Below are 17,818 nucleotides of genomic sequence, written 5' to 3' on the forward strand. Positions count from 1 at the left end.
GAGGCAGCCCCAGACCCCTCGTCCTATTCCTTTCAGTCCCGTGTCCCCTTAACACAAAATCCTGTAATTTCAGAAGCAATATTTGAATTTTTGTTTACCAAAATGCTGGCATACAAAATACTACATGTTCCTTAAAACTTCAGTTCACTAAAATATTCATAGTGTCTCAGAATGCACAATTTTGCAACTTTTCGGCCTCCAGAACGCTCGTCATAAGTAGGCCTAACATATATGGTTAAACTCTCTTTAGCGGATAGTCTCTTGAACAAATATTGATACATGTCCTACGACGTCCAAACTTGTAATTCATCGCCTCAAACATACCATATATATACTGTACAAGGTATGCCTGCTGGCCACGTGTACTGGTCGGGTATATACATGTATATGACCGCTGGCGGTCAACTTGACGGACAGTACAAGACTGACTGAAGATTAAGTACCTTGTACAAAATGTAGGTAAAGTAATTCCATCCAGTTAGGTTATTTAATCCCGAAGTTTTCAAATTCAGTTTGTAAGAATTGTTCAGGACAGAATCCGATTTTCCGACCACATGGATTTACGACGTACACATGCATATATACAAAATGTATACGCGTATCTACTAATTACGGAAAGTACGTAAAGTGATGTAAGTGATATAACAGGAAGACTTCCCGGGAAGGACAGTCGATTGATAGCTCCAGGGGCTTGACTCAATATAGGGTCCTAGCGTATACCAAAATGATGTACATGTATATATTAAGTGTTCAGTATTGATAATAAATTCAATATTTAGGAAATAATTTCACCCAAATATGCATGCGTTACACTTTCATGGATGAATTATATACTTGTAATATAACATTGTAACTAACGTGCTATCTGATAAGTTTAATATCTTTGAAAGCACTGTTTTGTTTTAAATTTCCACGATATTGAATTCAAATCCATTGTGACGTCATCATTTTTTTGGAAATTATTTGTTTCATCGGTGATTGACTGAATTTCTCCTGAGGCAAATCAAATACCACACTGCATTTTAAGTAGATTTTCTTTCAAGTAACAATTCACTAAACTTACAACTTGTTTTCATCTTAATTATTTTTTTATTTTTTTTTTGTTCCGGAATAATCTGAGTGTCATTTCCGTATTAGATTTTAATGCTGTTAAATTCTCACTGATGGTGAGTTTCCGGCGGCAAAAATACGACCTCCTCAGGTAAATTTATGGCATTACTCTTTTTATTAGTTTAGATATAGAACTACCTTAAAGTATATAAATTACATTGCTAATCAAATGATTAATTATAATAATATATCTCAGCAAATACATTTTATAATTATATTTTGCGTAGATTTGCCTAGATGGATATTTTGTGGGACGAACATAAACCGGAAGTAACCAGCACAGGGGCGTGTCTAGTTTTATATTTAAAAAAAAAATAGCCAGAAATAATATATATATATAGGTATTTCTGGTTATTTTTTAAATATATAACTAGACATGCCCCTGTGAAACCAGACTAACATAAGGCCTATGTCCTGTCATTGTAGCAAGGAAATGAAAACAAGAATACGTTGTTGGGGAATGCAATCTACAATGTATACATTACCCAGATTATGTCGATTGCTGAATTTTGTTTGCTAATTAGGCCCTATATGTGCTGTAGATTAACTCTGGATAACCTCATATGTTAAATGCGATAGATCGGTGCTTACATATATAACGTTATACTAGTGACCATCAAACTTCAAACAACTATATGCTTGATCTAGGCCGTCCGTAATAGCCTAACATGTGAAACAAGAAGGGAGACACTTTTTGTCGCGTGACCCGCCAGGAATCGAACCCCGGTTTATAATATCCGGCTCTACCAACTGAGCCAAAGAAGCATGCTCTGTCAGCTGAGTGACCATGTTCAATGCACTCTGTATTTGTAAGCCACACTGATCCGTTCATTTCATACTTTGGCTTTAAACACATTTGATTCAAGGATTTACACAATAACCATTGTTGTTACTGGCTAAATGTCTATTACTCAACCACCAAGATAAACGAACATTGTTGATAAAAGACATTTGAATCAAAACTCAACTTCTTTACTTCTTTGTTATAACCGTATTCAGCGGAGTATTTTAACATCTTGGTATATAAAGGGATTTAAGTCCACATTTTAAAGTTTCGGGGTTTTATGTGTATATCAGTACACGTGTACGTGTATATCAAGTACACGTGTGTTACTTGTACAGTTGAAAAGTTTTGAAGCTTGATACTGAAGTTAAAACCTATGTGTTTCCCGTTACATGTTTGAAAAAAAAGTACATTGTATAGAAAAAGCTCACACATATATAGCCGACATAAAATTAGTACAATGTTTTATCTTGACACTGCGTCACTGAAATACAAACATCAATTTCAATTTCAATTTCAATTTCTTTATTAACTGTGGGCCATATTGCCCATTAGCACATGTTATAATATACAAAGTCGTAATATACGTGAACAGCAATATAAATTACAAAGTGGAGAACGAGTTCAGAGTTTGTACATATAGCCAGGATCTTATTGGCTTCGAAAATAAGATTTGCATGATACAATTCACTGACATAAGTTATATTAAATATAAAAGTCTATACTTAGTCAAATCATGTACTATTGGTTACATATAATATTGATATAATAACAGGATGGACAAAACAGTATGGTCGATATATGTAACAGAAAATATGCAATTATTGTTGTTTTGTCTGAAGTGGAGATGTAGTCTGTATATGTCAACGTTTACATTTTGGCAAAACTAGTTCTTTCCCCCGTAGGATATAAAATCTTCAACTTTCTAATTAAATACGTCTACAACTAAATGATTCATACATGCACTGCAATAACTAGTACTCGGCGCCATGTCAGGAATCAAGCTTGTATTCTTGGTTTATCGATAGAATATCAAAATAATGGTATTAACAAATTAGCACACACCGATCGGATACCAAAGTTTGTGTAGAAGTGTCTGTCCGTTGACTATTGAAAATAATTCAATGGTATTTTTCTGTTGCCGATAAACTAATCAACCCTACTTTTATGTAAGACTTTTTAGGCGTGAAATTATTTGCGGAATTCAGTTTAAATATTGACTGAATTGTTGTTACAGATAACCATTACAGTAAATACGATACATTTTAGTTTATGAGATATATATAGAAATTATAATGCGTGAAGTCAGTTTCAACCCGTATTTGTATTACTTTTACGTGATGATGATGATGATGATGATGCTCGTACAACAGACTTTATCACTAGAATCCCTTGTCATATTAAGATTTAACTGTAATACGTTAGCGAACCACTGGCTGTACTCGTGTCAGTTTCGATAGAGACCTGAGGCGCACGGACACGGGTCACGGGTATAGTGGACACGGGTCACGGGTAGTGGACGCGGGTCACGGGTAGGCAGTACATGTACATATACGTTTACGTACAAAGTCACACTACAATGTATACTTAATCCTCAATATACGCGTAGGTTAGTATTTAAAGCTTTAGCATACACTTTTGGACTGTAAGAAACAAGGATATGTGATTCTTTATAGGTGAAAGTTATTGGATGTAGTGGATAACGGTAGTGTCTTTCTGTGGAACAACTAAATTTGCTTGGTACATGTAAGTAATGATACAATTTAATTTAATATCTTTAATGCAATGACATATCTCGTCGATATTCAGCATTACAGCGTTTTAACATTCATTTACTGTTCTAAAATTATATTTGTGTAATAACATTGACTTTCTTAAAAATACAAAAATACAAAGAAAAAGTAGAGAAATAACGACAAGGACAGGAAATGACAAGATAAGCTGAAGAACGACAGTAGATATTTGAGTCAGATTTTTTTTCACCAATTTTCATTTTTATCGCAGTTCGAAATACATATTCACGTTGTATGTACCACTTAAAACGTTAAATGAACCCTGATTTGATTATATTCTGCACCTGTATGTGGTATAAAGGGAACCAAAGTTTGTCGGATTCGACGGTTATATAATTGAGTGCCTGTATGATACCCCACCAAGGACACATTTAAATACATGTAACAATAGTTTATATATACACATCGGTGGAACGATACCGTCTAATAGTTGTAGGGAATAACCTCGATCTGATTAATTCTTATTTAAAAATACCGTGTAGATCTGGGTGTAGTGTGACCAGAAACTTGTATATCAGATATACAAGTCTCTGGTGTGACATAGAATCTGTATGTACAATGTATTTACTCAATATGTTTATTCTTAGTTGTGCATGTATAAATAATTCAAAGCGACTTCCTGTTGGGATTCTGATCTTCTGGTAATAATGTCAGATATTTTACCGATGCAAATATACTGTTTCTATAGACGGGCAGCTGGGGAAACCGACTATAATGTAGATATCTATAATGTGACCAATTATATTGGGCGGAAATTAGGCGATAATGTTATTATAATCAAGATAGGTCTACTTTGGGAACACAATGCGAAACAGTATTGATCTAAACAATACAGGAATTGATAGCTTAACAACGGGGGAAAAATCCGCTAATGACAGTCAATAAATAGCAATGATAGTAGTTAAGAGATGTTGACGGCCGTTTACAAATTGCAGGTAAGTACACGTGTTGTCTATAGAGATCGATAACTATGGATCCATGTCTAGATACATTGTATATTGTAGAAGATCTAAGTGCCCTCTTGTCCTACATGTATATATATATATATATATATATATATATATAGTGTCTGCGATTAGTATTCAGAATTATATCTTGAAATAAATGATGACACTCTATGAACAATATAATACAGATGAACACAAAGACAATAGAAATATTAAAATGAGAATAAAACGTGTTTCGGAAGGGTAACCATCTTTGTTTGGGTAAAAACTGGATACATATTAAAGGGATATGGAATTTATTTCGCAATGAGATGCTGATAAACGTAATTCAAAAACTTATATTCGTAAACCTATATCTCTGCATATCATATGCAGCAGGTTTGACTTAAAAGGAATAAGATTGACTTTCTCTTAATAGGATCAAGGACTGTATGTATTCTCATAGAAAATCAATTACATATTGAATTTTGTTGGAATTGTTCCTAACTTAGCCCGTGTCCTAATGGGACCGCCATGTAGAACATAAAACGATTCTCCAATCCCTGTGTCGTACATTTTCTTTATCAACACGCGTCTCTCTTTAATCACTGAACCGAATCATCAGAGTGCTTTAATTGAATCAGATATAATCTATTTTGGCGCTCTGGAATATTTGGGTTTGGTGTATTGTCGCTGTGGTATATTCTGGTGTAATGTGTTGACGATCTGGTATATTTTGGTGTGATATTTTGACACTGGTATATGTTGTCGCTGTTGTATATTTTGGTGTGATGTGTTGACACTGTGGTATATTTTGGTACATGTATGATGTGTTGACACTGTGGTATGTTTTGGTGTGATGTGTTGACGCTGTGGTATATTTTGGTGTGATGTGTTGGCGCTGTGGTATATTTTGGTGTGATGTGTTGGCGCTGTGGTATATTTCGGTGTGATGTACTGTGGTACATTTTGGTACATGTGTGATGTGTTGACACTGTGGTATATTTTGTTGTGATGTGTTGACACTGTGGTATATTTTGGTGTGATGTGTTGACACTGGTATATTTTGGTGTGATGTGTTGACACTGTGGTATATTTTGGTGTGATGTGTTGACACTGTGGTATATTTTGGTGTGATGTGTTGACGCTGTGGTATATTTTGATGTGATGTGATGTACTGTGGTATATTTTGGTATGAGTGATGTTGACATGGTAATTTTGGTAGTGATGATGTGACACTGTGGATATTTTGGTGTGATGTGTTGACACTGTGGTATATTGTGGAATGTGTTCCGCTGTGGTATATTTTGATGTGATGTGATGTACTGTGGTATATTTTGGTATGATGTGTTGGCGCTGTGGTATATTTTGGTGTGATGTGTTGACACTGGTATATTTTGGTGTGATGTGTTGACACTGTGGTATATTTTGGTGTGATGTGTTGACACTGTGGTATATTTTGGTATGATGTGATGTACTGTGGTATATTTTGGTATGATGTGATGTACTGTGGTATATTTTGGTGTGATGTGTTGACGCTGTGGTATATTTTGGTGTGATGTGTTGACGCTGTGGTATATTTTGGTGTGATGTGATGTACTGTGGTATATTTTGGTGTGATGTGTTGACGCTGTGGTATATTTTGTTGTGATGTGATGTACTGTGGTATATTTTGGTATGATGTGTAGACGCTGTGGTATATTTTGGTGTGATGTGATGTTGACGTGGTATATTTTTAGTCCGATATGTTCACTCCGTGGTATATTTTGGCCTGGTCTGTTGACGCTGTTGAATACATGTAGTTCTGTCTTTGACTCCAGCCGAGTAGATTTTATGTTGTAATTTGAGATAAAACAAAACATTGCATATCTCATATTTTCAGAACACTTTATACTCGATTATATAGACACACAAGATGATGGAACTGGCGTATGGGAAATGTTCCTTCAAGCTGCACCCTGTCTCAGCCTTTCTCTTTCTTATACTTTGTACGGGTTTACTGCTTCTTTATGAGGTAAGAAAAAACAAACTCTGTAATTGTCACTTGATGATTATACACCGATCGAAAGCGTTATTGTGACAGATGTTCTGTCTTATGATATTTGTACATGCACGTGCTTCTTGTGATGTGTGCACATTTTGGTGTCGCTATAGGTATATGTGATGTGTGCACATGCGCGTGTTGCTAACTTTTCATTTGTGTACATGCGGGTAATTCTATAGACGTGATCGTTGTATATATGAACATACGTAGATGATACTATCTTTTACTTAAGATGCTAAGTTGTACGTACAAAATGACTATTTATCATACTGGCCGTATACACCGCCGTCCTTTTGAACTATTTCTTGTATCGTTTGTATTATTCTGTTCATGAGGTCTTGCTACTCCTATAACGGATACTTGATCTTTGGTAATAAACCATTTATCAATGTAGGCCTACATAGTAAGCATAGCCCATGTTAAGGTTAAACAACCATTTGTTGCATCATATATGTTTCACCCCGTGAAGATATTAGATAGTATCATCAGCGAATACCATTATTGTTCACGAGCTGTGGCGTCTGTTTGGTTGTTTTTGCACTGTTTAATAAAGATTGGCTTTTCGTGTTTGTATTAAAGTAACGCCAGCTGGAGCATCAGTCTTACCTTACATAATTGTTACTTATAGGAGGGGTATCAAACAGATAGAGTGACAAAGACTCTTAACTATATCCCAAGCCTTTCTGATAAAACCATTAATTCAAATTCTAACGGAAATCAGGGTTCAGAGGTAGTTACCATGCAGACAAGGAAGACGACGTCAATGAAAAACCACACTGCCGTAAAATCACTAATGAAGTCCACTCAAAAACCGCTCATCATGTCTTCGAAACCAGCGAAACCCATCGCCAATACATTAGTAAGTACACATGTAACACCTTCATAAGTCTTCAGGTAAGTTATCTATAATTCTAGTCCAGATCCTTTTCTCCCCACAATTGTACAAGTATTGTTCTTATTGTACTACCCTACTATATAGGAATGCTTAGTTGCTTTGACTGTTTTCAAATGTTGTCTGTCTTTCGCTTAATATGTTATTGCTTTCGCATGCTTGCATGATATACCTATTGCCCTGTATTGCACTTTTGTGGGTTATCTGTCTTTTCTTCAAATCGTCCTAACTTTCGCTTGACTATGGGTGAGGATTGTAGGTTAGACCGTCAGGTCCTTAAAAGGAAGGTTGTTGGCGTGAACGAGGTTGTGAAAGCTTTTTGACAATATTAGACGGCCTGGCTGTGGGATATCATACCTGACTTTGGAAGTACAGTATAATAAATTAATTTCGTTTCCTAAGGTATTAAAGCACTTATATATGTACAGCTCTATACATTTAATCTACTATTTCTGTACTGTACTTTCAACTTGAAATAATCTGTACTTAACCCATTGGAACATTTTCTTGAGCTCTATTGTTTGTATATAAATAGTTCTGAAACGGCAAATATAGTTCTCATTGTTATCATCAAGCGCTATAATACCTGCATGGTACATGAAATTGTAGTCATTATATGTACTTGTAGTTCCTACTCATAAGCAGTGTATAATTGAGAAAACAATAGCTGTACAGCATTAACAAAATAAACCGTTTTTAATCATAAATATTACATTGATGCTGTTTAATTGAGCCAGATTAAAGAATACATCTTAACTTATTTTCCAAACCGTCAAAAACATTGATTGAAATGTAAAAGAATACGATGTCAGATATACCCGGGTACTTTTTATGGATACAGATATCCTGTGAAGTTACTTATAGTTATACGATTCATTTGTGATGGAATATTTTCAAAAAGGAAAGTTAAAAAGAATTCAAGAAGTCCAATTCGAATATATGTAGAATAACTAATAAGTCTTAATCTTGCAGACTTTTATTTTCTTTCGGAGATTCGTCAGTGATACTAGACACATAAATTTGGGAAATCAAGGACGCGTTTACTCAAAATTTACCCGATATTGGTACAGAAGATATACATAATAAGCAAATTTGGATATTGTATCTATTTTTACTTTATTCATATTCCTATTTATCAGAAAGTAAGTCCCCAGATTCATGAATGTTTGACCACAAAGGCACCGCCAGATGGCAATTATCTCCGTGATGCTCTACTACTTGGGAGACTGCCGACTAAGGCCGAAATGTGTGTCATGTCGGTGTCCCATCTAGACACCTTACTACAAGCGTAAGTTTGGATATATTGTAAGATACATACATACATAATAAGGAAAACAAACTATATTATTTGTCAGCAATATGTATAATACAATGAAGGGACAAATTTCCTTTGTGTGTGTGGGAGGGGGGAGGGGGCGGCGGTGGGGGATTTCTGTGTGTCCATGCATGGGTAGTACATATAACTGTAAGGGGTGGGGGGTGGGGGGGTGGGGGGGGGGGGGGGGGGGGCAATTTCTTATTCCTCTTTGTTCACGAGTACAACACATTACTGTAAGGGAGCTACGTCCTCTGTGTAAGGGTAACTGTAGGGGAGATAAATCCTCTGTGTATGGGTAATACACATTACTGTAAGGGAGATAAATCCTCTGTGTATGGGTAGTACACATCCCTGTAAGGGAGATAAATCCTCTATGTATGGGTAGTACACATCCCTGTAAGGGAGATAAATCCTCTGTGTAACGGTAGTACACATCACTGTAAGGGAGATAAATCCTCGGTGTAAGGGTAGTACACATCCCTGTAAGGGAGATAAATCCTCTATGTATGGGTAGTACACATTACTGTAAGGGAGATAAATCCTCTATGTATGGGTAGTACACATTACTGTAAGGGAGATAAATCCTCTATGTATGGGTAGTACACATCACTGTAAGGGAGATAAATCCTCGGTGTAACGGTAGTACACATCACTGTAAGGGAGATAAATCCTCTGTGTTAAGGTAGTACACATTACTGTAAGGGAGATAAATCCTCTGTGTATGGGTAGTACATATTACTGTAAGGGAGATAAATCCTCTGTGTTAAGGGTAGTGCACATTATTGTAAGGGAAAAATCCTCTGTGTAAGGGTAATACACATCCCTGTAAGGGAGATAGATCCTATGTGTATGGGTAGTACACATCCCTGTAAGGGAGATAAATCCTCTGCTTATTACAATACATCAACGGCGATTAGTACTTTATGAGTCTTAAATGAAGGGAGGTAATATTTTTGCTCTTCTACAGTTACCTTATGTGCAGCAATTTGGGCGTTTCATACACGTTATATCATAAATCAATTTAAGTAATGTACATGTTATATGATATGTTCTTTAAAGGACACTTTTGATTTTGATTTTCCAATGTTTATTTAAATTACATTCAAACTATCCGCTCTTGGATATTCACCATCCGACAGACGATCATTCTATAAACAGTTTTTTGTGAAGTAATACTTAGGATTACAACAATTGAAATGTATCCTTAGCTAACATATGATCAAATTGTTCTGTTAACAGGTATATGAATACTGTCCAGATATTGTGTGGTAGTAGTATGGTGAGAATGGGAGCTAGGAAAGACGGCGGCTGGGATGTCTGTCCAAACGATCGCTATTTACAGAAGGACAACTGCCTAGTCTACTCGTTTGGGTAGGAGATTATATTAACTTATAATCCAATGTACTGCATTGTAATGTAGATATCTGTAATTGGAATTTATCGGTATGATTTATTGACCAATTACTGTAAATATCTGTAACGGGACTGGAATATTCATCGGTGTCATTGATAGACATATCACAATGGGTTGTACGCCGTCCGTAACATTAGACGATTGGAATGACCAGGTCGAATTGTCTCACGTGTCAAAATACAGCACATGGAGATCTAGATTTATAATGTAGGTGTATTCGATGATGAAGTTTTCCTTTGCATGTTATTTTTCAGTTTTCCTTATCTTTATTTCTGTACTATTTGCTCCAGTTGCATTAATTTTGAATTTTGCTGTGTTTAAACTTGGTCATTCATACATTTATCTATTATTTATCTTATATAGAAATTGCTGCAAAATAAAAGAATTGCCTTTTATATTACTCGAAAGGTATATTGTATTTATTATAGAATAAATAACGACTTCAGCTTTGATGATGAAATAGCTCGGGACTATGGATGTAAAGTACACTCATTTGACCCAAGGTAAAGTATAAGAACTCTTGACGTCCGTAAAGCATAACCGGTGTCATTAATTGATCCTAACGGAAACATTTCGTATTGTTTAAATTTGTGTAACTGGTGTGGCTTCAAGACATATATTCACCAATAGGTCTGTAATATTTATGGGTTTTTTTTTCATTATAAGATACAACTAATTATTATATATTCACCGATACTTCAGCTCTGTAATAGAATTTATTTTTAGTATAAAACGCAACTAGCGGAATGCTATTAAATAGTGACAAATAGTTCAGTTCTGTAATAGAATATATATGTTTTCTGTTTTCAATATAAGAATGCAACTAGCCGAATTCTACAGTTACCAATTGTTTACTTCTGTAATAGAATAAGATACAAACTAGTGATATGCTATTTTATCAGCTGTGAAACAAGTCGTGTATTAGGATGTATAATATCTATAAAATGAAAATGGAAATTAAAGTACATCTGTCTGTTGTTTTGTAACAAGTTAAATTTTCCGCCACTTTTAGATAAAAGAACGAAATCATAATGAACATAATTATACTTTTTCATGTAACGCCCTGGACAGTGACTACGATCTGACATTAATACAACAAAACATCAAGTATTAATAATGGGTGAACATTTATCATTGGTTATGTCGTTCTGATAAATAATATCTATAGATTTGACTTACACAGAATGTAATATACATTGTCATTGTCAAAAGAAAGCCCTTTAAACTATTCCGAGTATCCAATTATAGGAGAGAACAATTAAGATAGAGACAATGGTACTTTGGTTATTATATCTAGGAAAAACACACCAAGTCGACAATGCCTTACATGTATATAATCATCGAAAAACTGTAGTATAAGCAACTGCAACTTTGCAGTATATTTGATGTGATATTGCAGTATGCGGAAAAAAGACCACATCCGGAGCCAGAAACCGTTCGTGTCTTTTCATGCTACGGGTCTTTCCAACTTTATCGGTACAACTGCGGACAGGAATCGTTGGAAGATGAAGACATTATCTGCGATTCGACAAGAACTAGGCCATACACAGGTATGTAAAGACAGCTCGAAAACTAGAATTATACTGAAAAGACTTGACTAGTTATTCTATCTTGAATGGTTTTTTTTTTTTGGAACATGTAATGATTATTAGAGCCTGCCAAATACAATAAATTACATTAGTTGGAACATTCCTTATTTTGCAATTTTTATTTAAATCCTAGCGTTACGCTCGATCATGATACTCTAAGAGAAAGTTATTTATATGGCATCAGATACGAATAAACATTTATGCATATTTGGTTGACGTTACCCACTAGTTTTGCTTGAAGTTACCATATCTTAGGTTTACCATTGGGCGCTACAGCGTCATTATTAAGTATTACTACTGTCTTTCTGTTAGTCGGGGCTGTAGCCTATTTGACGTAATTGTGGTTTTGTTTTGACTATACCGTATTTCATTCGGACGGTTAGGAAGCCACATTTGACTTACTTTTGAAGTACTATCACTATGATTTTTCTCAATAAATGTCCCGTTATTTATGAGACGCATAACAAAGGTAATGAATTAAGAAACTGTCATGCATACCAGTAATAAGTATAAGTATAACTTATTTCTACTACATTGTATTTTTAACATTTTCCTTTCCTTTTCCTTTTTTCCCCTACTATTGGTACAGGTGATGCCAGATGTATTGAAGATGGATATAGAATTTTCGGAATGGAACGCGTTACCGGAGATATTACACAACACGCCTGTCAACGACCTACCGAAACAGCTTATTGCAGAATTCCACTACTTTGTGTTCAAAACGGACCTCAAAACGCACTGGCTCAAAGTGCTGTTTACATTCAAAGATTTGTACGATGTAGGCTATCGAATAGCATGGATTTCCAGAAATATTGATGTCAATTGCATTAAAAAGTCAAAGTCGACAGGCAAAATGTATTATTTGTGCCACGAAGTGACATTTCTTAAAGAAATACCTCCTGCCGCTAGAAAATCTATTTAAAATGTAAGTCATTGTAAGAGTTTTGTGTAACGTGTTCTGCCAATACTGTCGATTTTCAAGGTTATAAGTATTGGTATTATCATGATAATTGTAAAATCATGAAATATAGATACCATATAATTACAATCAACAGAGAAACTGCGTCCCTTTTCATAACTATTATGAACAAGTATATCATTTGGAGTTCATAGTTACCTTTACAGTGTTTCGTTCGTCTTGTTTATTAGTATTGTATGCATTATCATTTGTTAGACACTAAACAACATCAAAACCAAATAATGTCTGCCTATGTACACCGCTTTCACAATCTGGAACAATTCAGCTCTGGCAGATTAGTATTTCTATAACTTACAAGTTAAATATCGAAATGGTACTACCTGGTCCCCAGATTCATATGTATTCCTCAACTGAAGGGCATCGCTAACTCAAAATTTCCCATAGGAAAGCATAAAAAAATCACGGGGAATTTCTTTACAACTTTTCTTAAATTCCTATGGACAATTCTAAATTAGAAACTGTCCAACTTTAAGTTAAAGAAAGTAGATGATATCGGGGTCAGTGTGTAGTATGTTTTCACGCTACGTGGAACATGTCCCTAACCTGTCTGTATTCAGGACCATTTGGTCTTAACCTCTACAGTTGGCGCGTTTGAATGCTTTAACAATGGAAGCTAGTGGTATAGATTTAAAATATACACTCTCTTTAATAAAATCTCATAACAGTATTAAAATAATTGATGATGTTTCATTAAGTTTCCTGAACGTTGGGCTAAGTGACACATTAAAGGATATTAGAAATAAGATATACATGTAACTGGATAGCAATATTTATCATAATGTGAGGGGTAATCCCATTCTATTCTTGTTGTTGACTTCCATTTCACCGAAATGTATGACATATTTTATATCAAAGAATATTCCGTTTGTGCCCATTATCTAAATACAGAACGATATAGATTCAAGCGAAAATAGATTTTGAAAATTTTGAACTTTTATAGAAACTTTCTACCAAAATAGGTAGGTGTTATTGAGCATGACATACATATAACAACTGCTGAATAATAGTCAGTTTCCGCGCTAACAGCTTATACATATTTCTTGCACTGCCCTACCACTCACTCGTTTACACCTCAAGAAATAATAACCATAATATTTTTGTTAAGATTTGTAATACATTGTAATACGTCCATACATTCATTAGTGACATTTCACTTGAAGTCATATCCGTACACCCATTGATATTTTGAAGAAAAAATACACCAATGACATGAAAGAGGTCAATTCATCCTCAGAATAGCGTTCCTATTGTGGAAGAAACAGGTCACACAAACTCATCATTGTTGCAAATGGTATTTCTGTATTGTTAGTTATTGAAATATCATATGTAACAACTCTGGTTGTGTAACGTCTATATATTTTATCGGTAAAGAGGAAGCCTCTTCCTACATTATGCTATTAAAGGTAATCGTATTTGAATTACTACAAAAGTCACTGATCAAAATTCATCAAATAATCTTTGGACTAGGGGGTCTTTGCTGTAGCTAGCAAATATGTTTATTGATGCTATACTTGCTCAAATGTTTATATTTACCTTTTTTGTCTTGTCAAATTAAATGCAATAAATGATACAGATGATATTCACTTTTACTAATATATGATTCTCATTTGTTATTATTGTTTTTTATTATTTACCTTCAAACAAACACTATAATGTCATTGCAGGACGCCTTGTGCAAGAATGGGAACTTAATGACTGCGGGAATAGTGCAATTTTACCGATATATGCTGCATGTACATTGAGTTATATCCCTTCCAAGGGTTCAGTTTGACGTTATCATTACATTTTATTAATTAGTAATAACTATATTTGTTGTGTCTTAAGTCAATGCTGTGTGAAAAAATAAACGTATACACATCATTACATTTTGTTAATTAGTAATAACTATATTTATTGTGTCTTAAGTCAATGCTGTGTTGAAAAATAAACGTATACACATACATGTACACATTTACTCCTATTATGTACCGAGTACATGTATACACAGTCAAATACTTTGTTTTCCATTCAGTTAGCAGATCCATATGTTTCGACATATTTTTACTGAAATTGGAATTCCCACAGCAACTTTGACAGTTTATTTATGTGTACGGGAAGTATGTAAATGTGTGGTATGTCTATATGGATGTCTATATCCATACAACCATTAAAATAACTGTCATCATTTCAGGAATACTTCCTGTTTGATGAGTTCCTTCATTTTGTAAACGGACAAATCCGCGTAGATGTTAGTATTTCTCATAGATGAGTGTGCATCGTGATCAATATCATCTGGTCACTTCAACCCAAAACATGGAAAATTCTACCAAAGTGCTGGAAGATGACGCTCTCCTTGATCAATGGAACTCAGAGTTCGTGGACGTGCTGTGGTCCGATACCCTTCTCCTGGTGATGTACATCTTGATTGGCGTAGTGGGTAACTCACTCGTTGTTATTGTGTACACTCTACGTTTCCGGGACAAAAGCGAAGATCGATTCTTTATTCCATACCTTGCTGTTATTGACCTGATAGCATGTTTGGTGTGCTCGTCTTTCGGTATTATTGTAAACAAGTATGCTGTAACGTTTACCAACGACCCGGCGTGTAAGGCGTTCTGTTTGCTGAGTTTAATAGTAACAGGATGTTCGGCACTCATATTGCTAGTAATAGCGGTTCATCGATATCAGAAAATATGTCGACCATTTTCAGCGCAGATGTCCCTCCGAAGAAAGAAACTGAATTTAATCGGCTGCATATCTGTATCACTTCTTGTGTCACTTCCATCGCTGGCTTTCTATGGGACATCCCCTGTTATACACCCAGAATACAACATCACAGGAACGCGTTGCGCTAACATTCGTGGACCGTGGACGAAAGGTGTAGCTATAGCCTACAAGGCTGTGATACTGCTCATGTGCCTGGGTGTACTGATAAGTTTGATAGTGATTTACTGTTTGATAGGAAAGGCCGTCTTTAAAAGGATTACATTGAATAAAAACAGACACATCCATACATCAGATCCAACCGCAATGTCCTCCGCGACATCATCAGATACTGTAACAACCATCGTGGAATCTGTCTCTGAAGATGGGCGAAAACTCGCTCGAAAGTCAATTCCAAATACAAATAGGAAGAACATCTCTGGATATCGACTGTCGGTGATGTTTATGATTATCACCGCAGTTTTTGTTCTCTGCTACATTCCTAAGATAGCCATGATGATGTTTGAGTCTAAAATTGAGCGGTTCTGGTTGACTCTGGATATCTCCAGTTATGGCGCATATCGGTTTTTATATACTATGTATATAATAAATAGCATCGTGAATCCTGTCATATATGGATTCTTTGATAGAAAATTCCGACAGGAACTGTTATCACTCTGTTGCTGTTTTAAAGTATCATAATGTTTAATGAAGTTGAAATGGATGGATGGGAGTAAAAAGAAAAGATTTATTTTATATACTTTTTGATGGCTGTTGTTGTATACTATTGCGTTCGTTATGTTGACTAGTGTGTATACTGTTTATATGTTTAATATTTATATCATTCTTCATCTATTCATCAGTCTTTTGATTCGTATATATTTGCAAACATTATTGCTATTTGTTTATTTCTGTACTTGATTTTTGTCCGGATTTCAAACATTTTCCAAATAAATAACATGTTCTACATGCATTACAACTTTAAAATATCAATGGTGTGATTTGTTATCACATAGTGTATAATCATATTAATACGTATACAAATGACATTTTACAAAAAAAGAAATTATCGAATTTGAAACACAAGATTAACAATACCAATCAGCAGGTGTAGCATATTACAACATTCGACATTCCATAGACATCGCATTCATCATTTGGTAAATAAAAAATAATAATTGTACTTTTAAGGTGGTCATCATACATTTTTGTTCGTATTTTGCCGAGGCTTGGTCAATTTTGAGGAAGAATTATGATACCTTTATTGTTTCGATGCTCCCTGTTGTGATTATAAATAGAGCAATGCTGTTGTTTTGTTTATTTAAAAAAAAATGAAACAAAGATCATGATTCACTTATGATTCTAATTGTGCCAAACAGGTTTTTCTTATCTTTAAGACATCACATCTCAGATGTCAAGTTGCATTGTAAGATAATTACAAATCAAAACAATTTGCTCCTGGTCTGTATATATACAGATTAAGATATGAATTTCCTGTCGTAGTTGTACTGTGATGAATATTTATAATATGTGTACAATTCGCATCCATGTATGTAAATACATTGCAATCCAGGTATTCATATCATCTTATAGACGACTTCCGCAATGATCATGTCAGGATATCGGGCCGACAATCTCTGCGCCATAGAAACGTTTTTTTTTAAAGAACGCCGATGTGGCGCATCGGTAAAAGCTGCGGGTATTTCTGGCTAGGCGAGTGGGTGCCGTAGATCAAGAGTTCGCACGATCTACCGCACCAAATCGCATAGCAAGAAACACCTGCAGCTTATACCGCTTCGCAACAACCTCGTTAGAGGAGCGCATTTGTAAAGGTGCGGGTATTTCTGATTTGGTGCCGTAGATCGTGAGTTCGAGGCCCGGTCAGGGCACGAGTCATAAAGTTGTCCTCCTTGTTAGTTGTGCTACTATGTTGTATATCTGATTATCAGCACATTGCATCATATTCATATGTGTTCGTGATCCGAAGTTGGTGACTATTGTATAAAATATCAAACTGCCTAGTAAGTTGGGTTTTTTTTTTTTTAAACTGCGTCATATTAACAATTCAACCTTACTACTATATCAGCGGGTAACACTTACTTAGAAGTACAAATTGGTGCTTAAACTCTGTAGCAATATTAAACATAACCGAACTTATACCATAAATATTGCGGAAACTGACAATCTAGATACTTGACTGGATATTCCGATACAGGGGTAAATCAATATAAAAATAGAAACGTTACACACATTCTGGCAAACAAAAACGTCAATTTCTTGGAACGTC

At 35.1% G+C, this 17,818-nt stretch overlaps 2 protein-coding genes across 6 annotated transcripts; both read left to right on the top strand.

Moving 5' to 3' along the window:
- The first annotated feature begins 3,404 nt into the window (after positions 1 to 3,404).
- Positions 3,405 to 14,712, top strand: LOC117324225. Of its 5 annotated transcripts, XM_033879975.1 has the most exons (9): positions 3,433 to 3,640; positions 6,496 to 6,627; positions 7,286 to 7,516; positions 8,689 to 8,837; positions 10,107 to 10,238; positions 10,710 to 10,784; positions 11,681 to 11,831; positions 12,460 to 12,795; positions 14,514 to 14,712. In XM_033879975.1, exons 2-8 carry the CDS (start codon positions 6,529 to 6,531, stop codon positions 12,790 to 12,792), a joined length of 1,170 nt encoding a protein of 389 aa, XP_033735866.1. In that variant the 5' UTR covers positions 3,433 to 3,640; positions 6,496 to 6,528; the 3' UTR covers positions 12,793 to 12,795; positions 14,514 to 14,712. The 5 variants fall into 5 exon arrangements, with proteins under 5 accessions (XP_033735865.1, XP_033735866.1, XP_033735863.1 ...); XM_033879974.1 differs by lacking the exons at positions 3,433 to 3,640; positions 14,514 to 14,712 and adding an exon at positions 3,405 to 3,426 and having other exon boundaries at positions 12,460 to 14,046; XM_033879972.1 differs by lacking the exon at positions 14,514 to 14,712 and having other exon boundaries at positions 12,460 to 14,046.
- Positions 14,713 to 15,061: 349 nt separating this feature from the next.
- LOC117324226 (orexin receptor type 1-like) lies at positions 15,062 to 17,549 on the top strand. The gene has a single exon (XM_033879978.1). It carries the CDS (start codon positions 15,094 to 15,096, stop codon positions 16,231 to 16,233), a length of 1,140 nt encoding a protein of 379 aa, XP_033735869.1. The 5' UTR covers positions 15,062 to 15,093; the 3' UTR covers positions 16,234 to 17,549.
- Positions 17,550 to 17,818: the final 269 nt, after the last annotated feature.

Source organism: Pecten maximus, chromosome 3 (genome assembly GCF_902652985.1).
Source record: "Pecten maximus chromosome 3, xPecMax1.1, whole genome shotgun sequence".
In the NCBI taxonomy this organism is placed as follows: domain Eukaryota; kingdom Metazoa; phylum Mollusca; class Bivalvia; order Pectinida; family Pectinidae; genus Pecten; species Pecten maximus.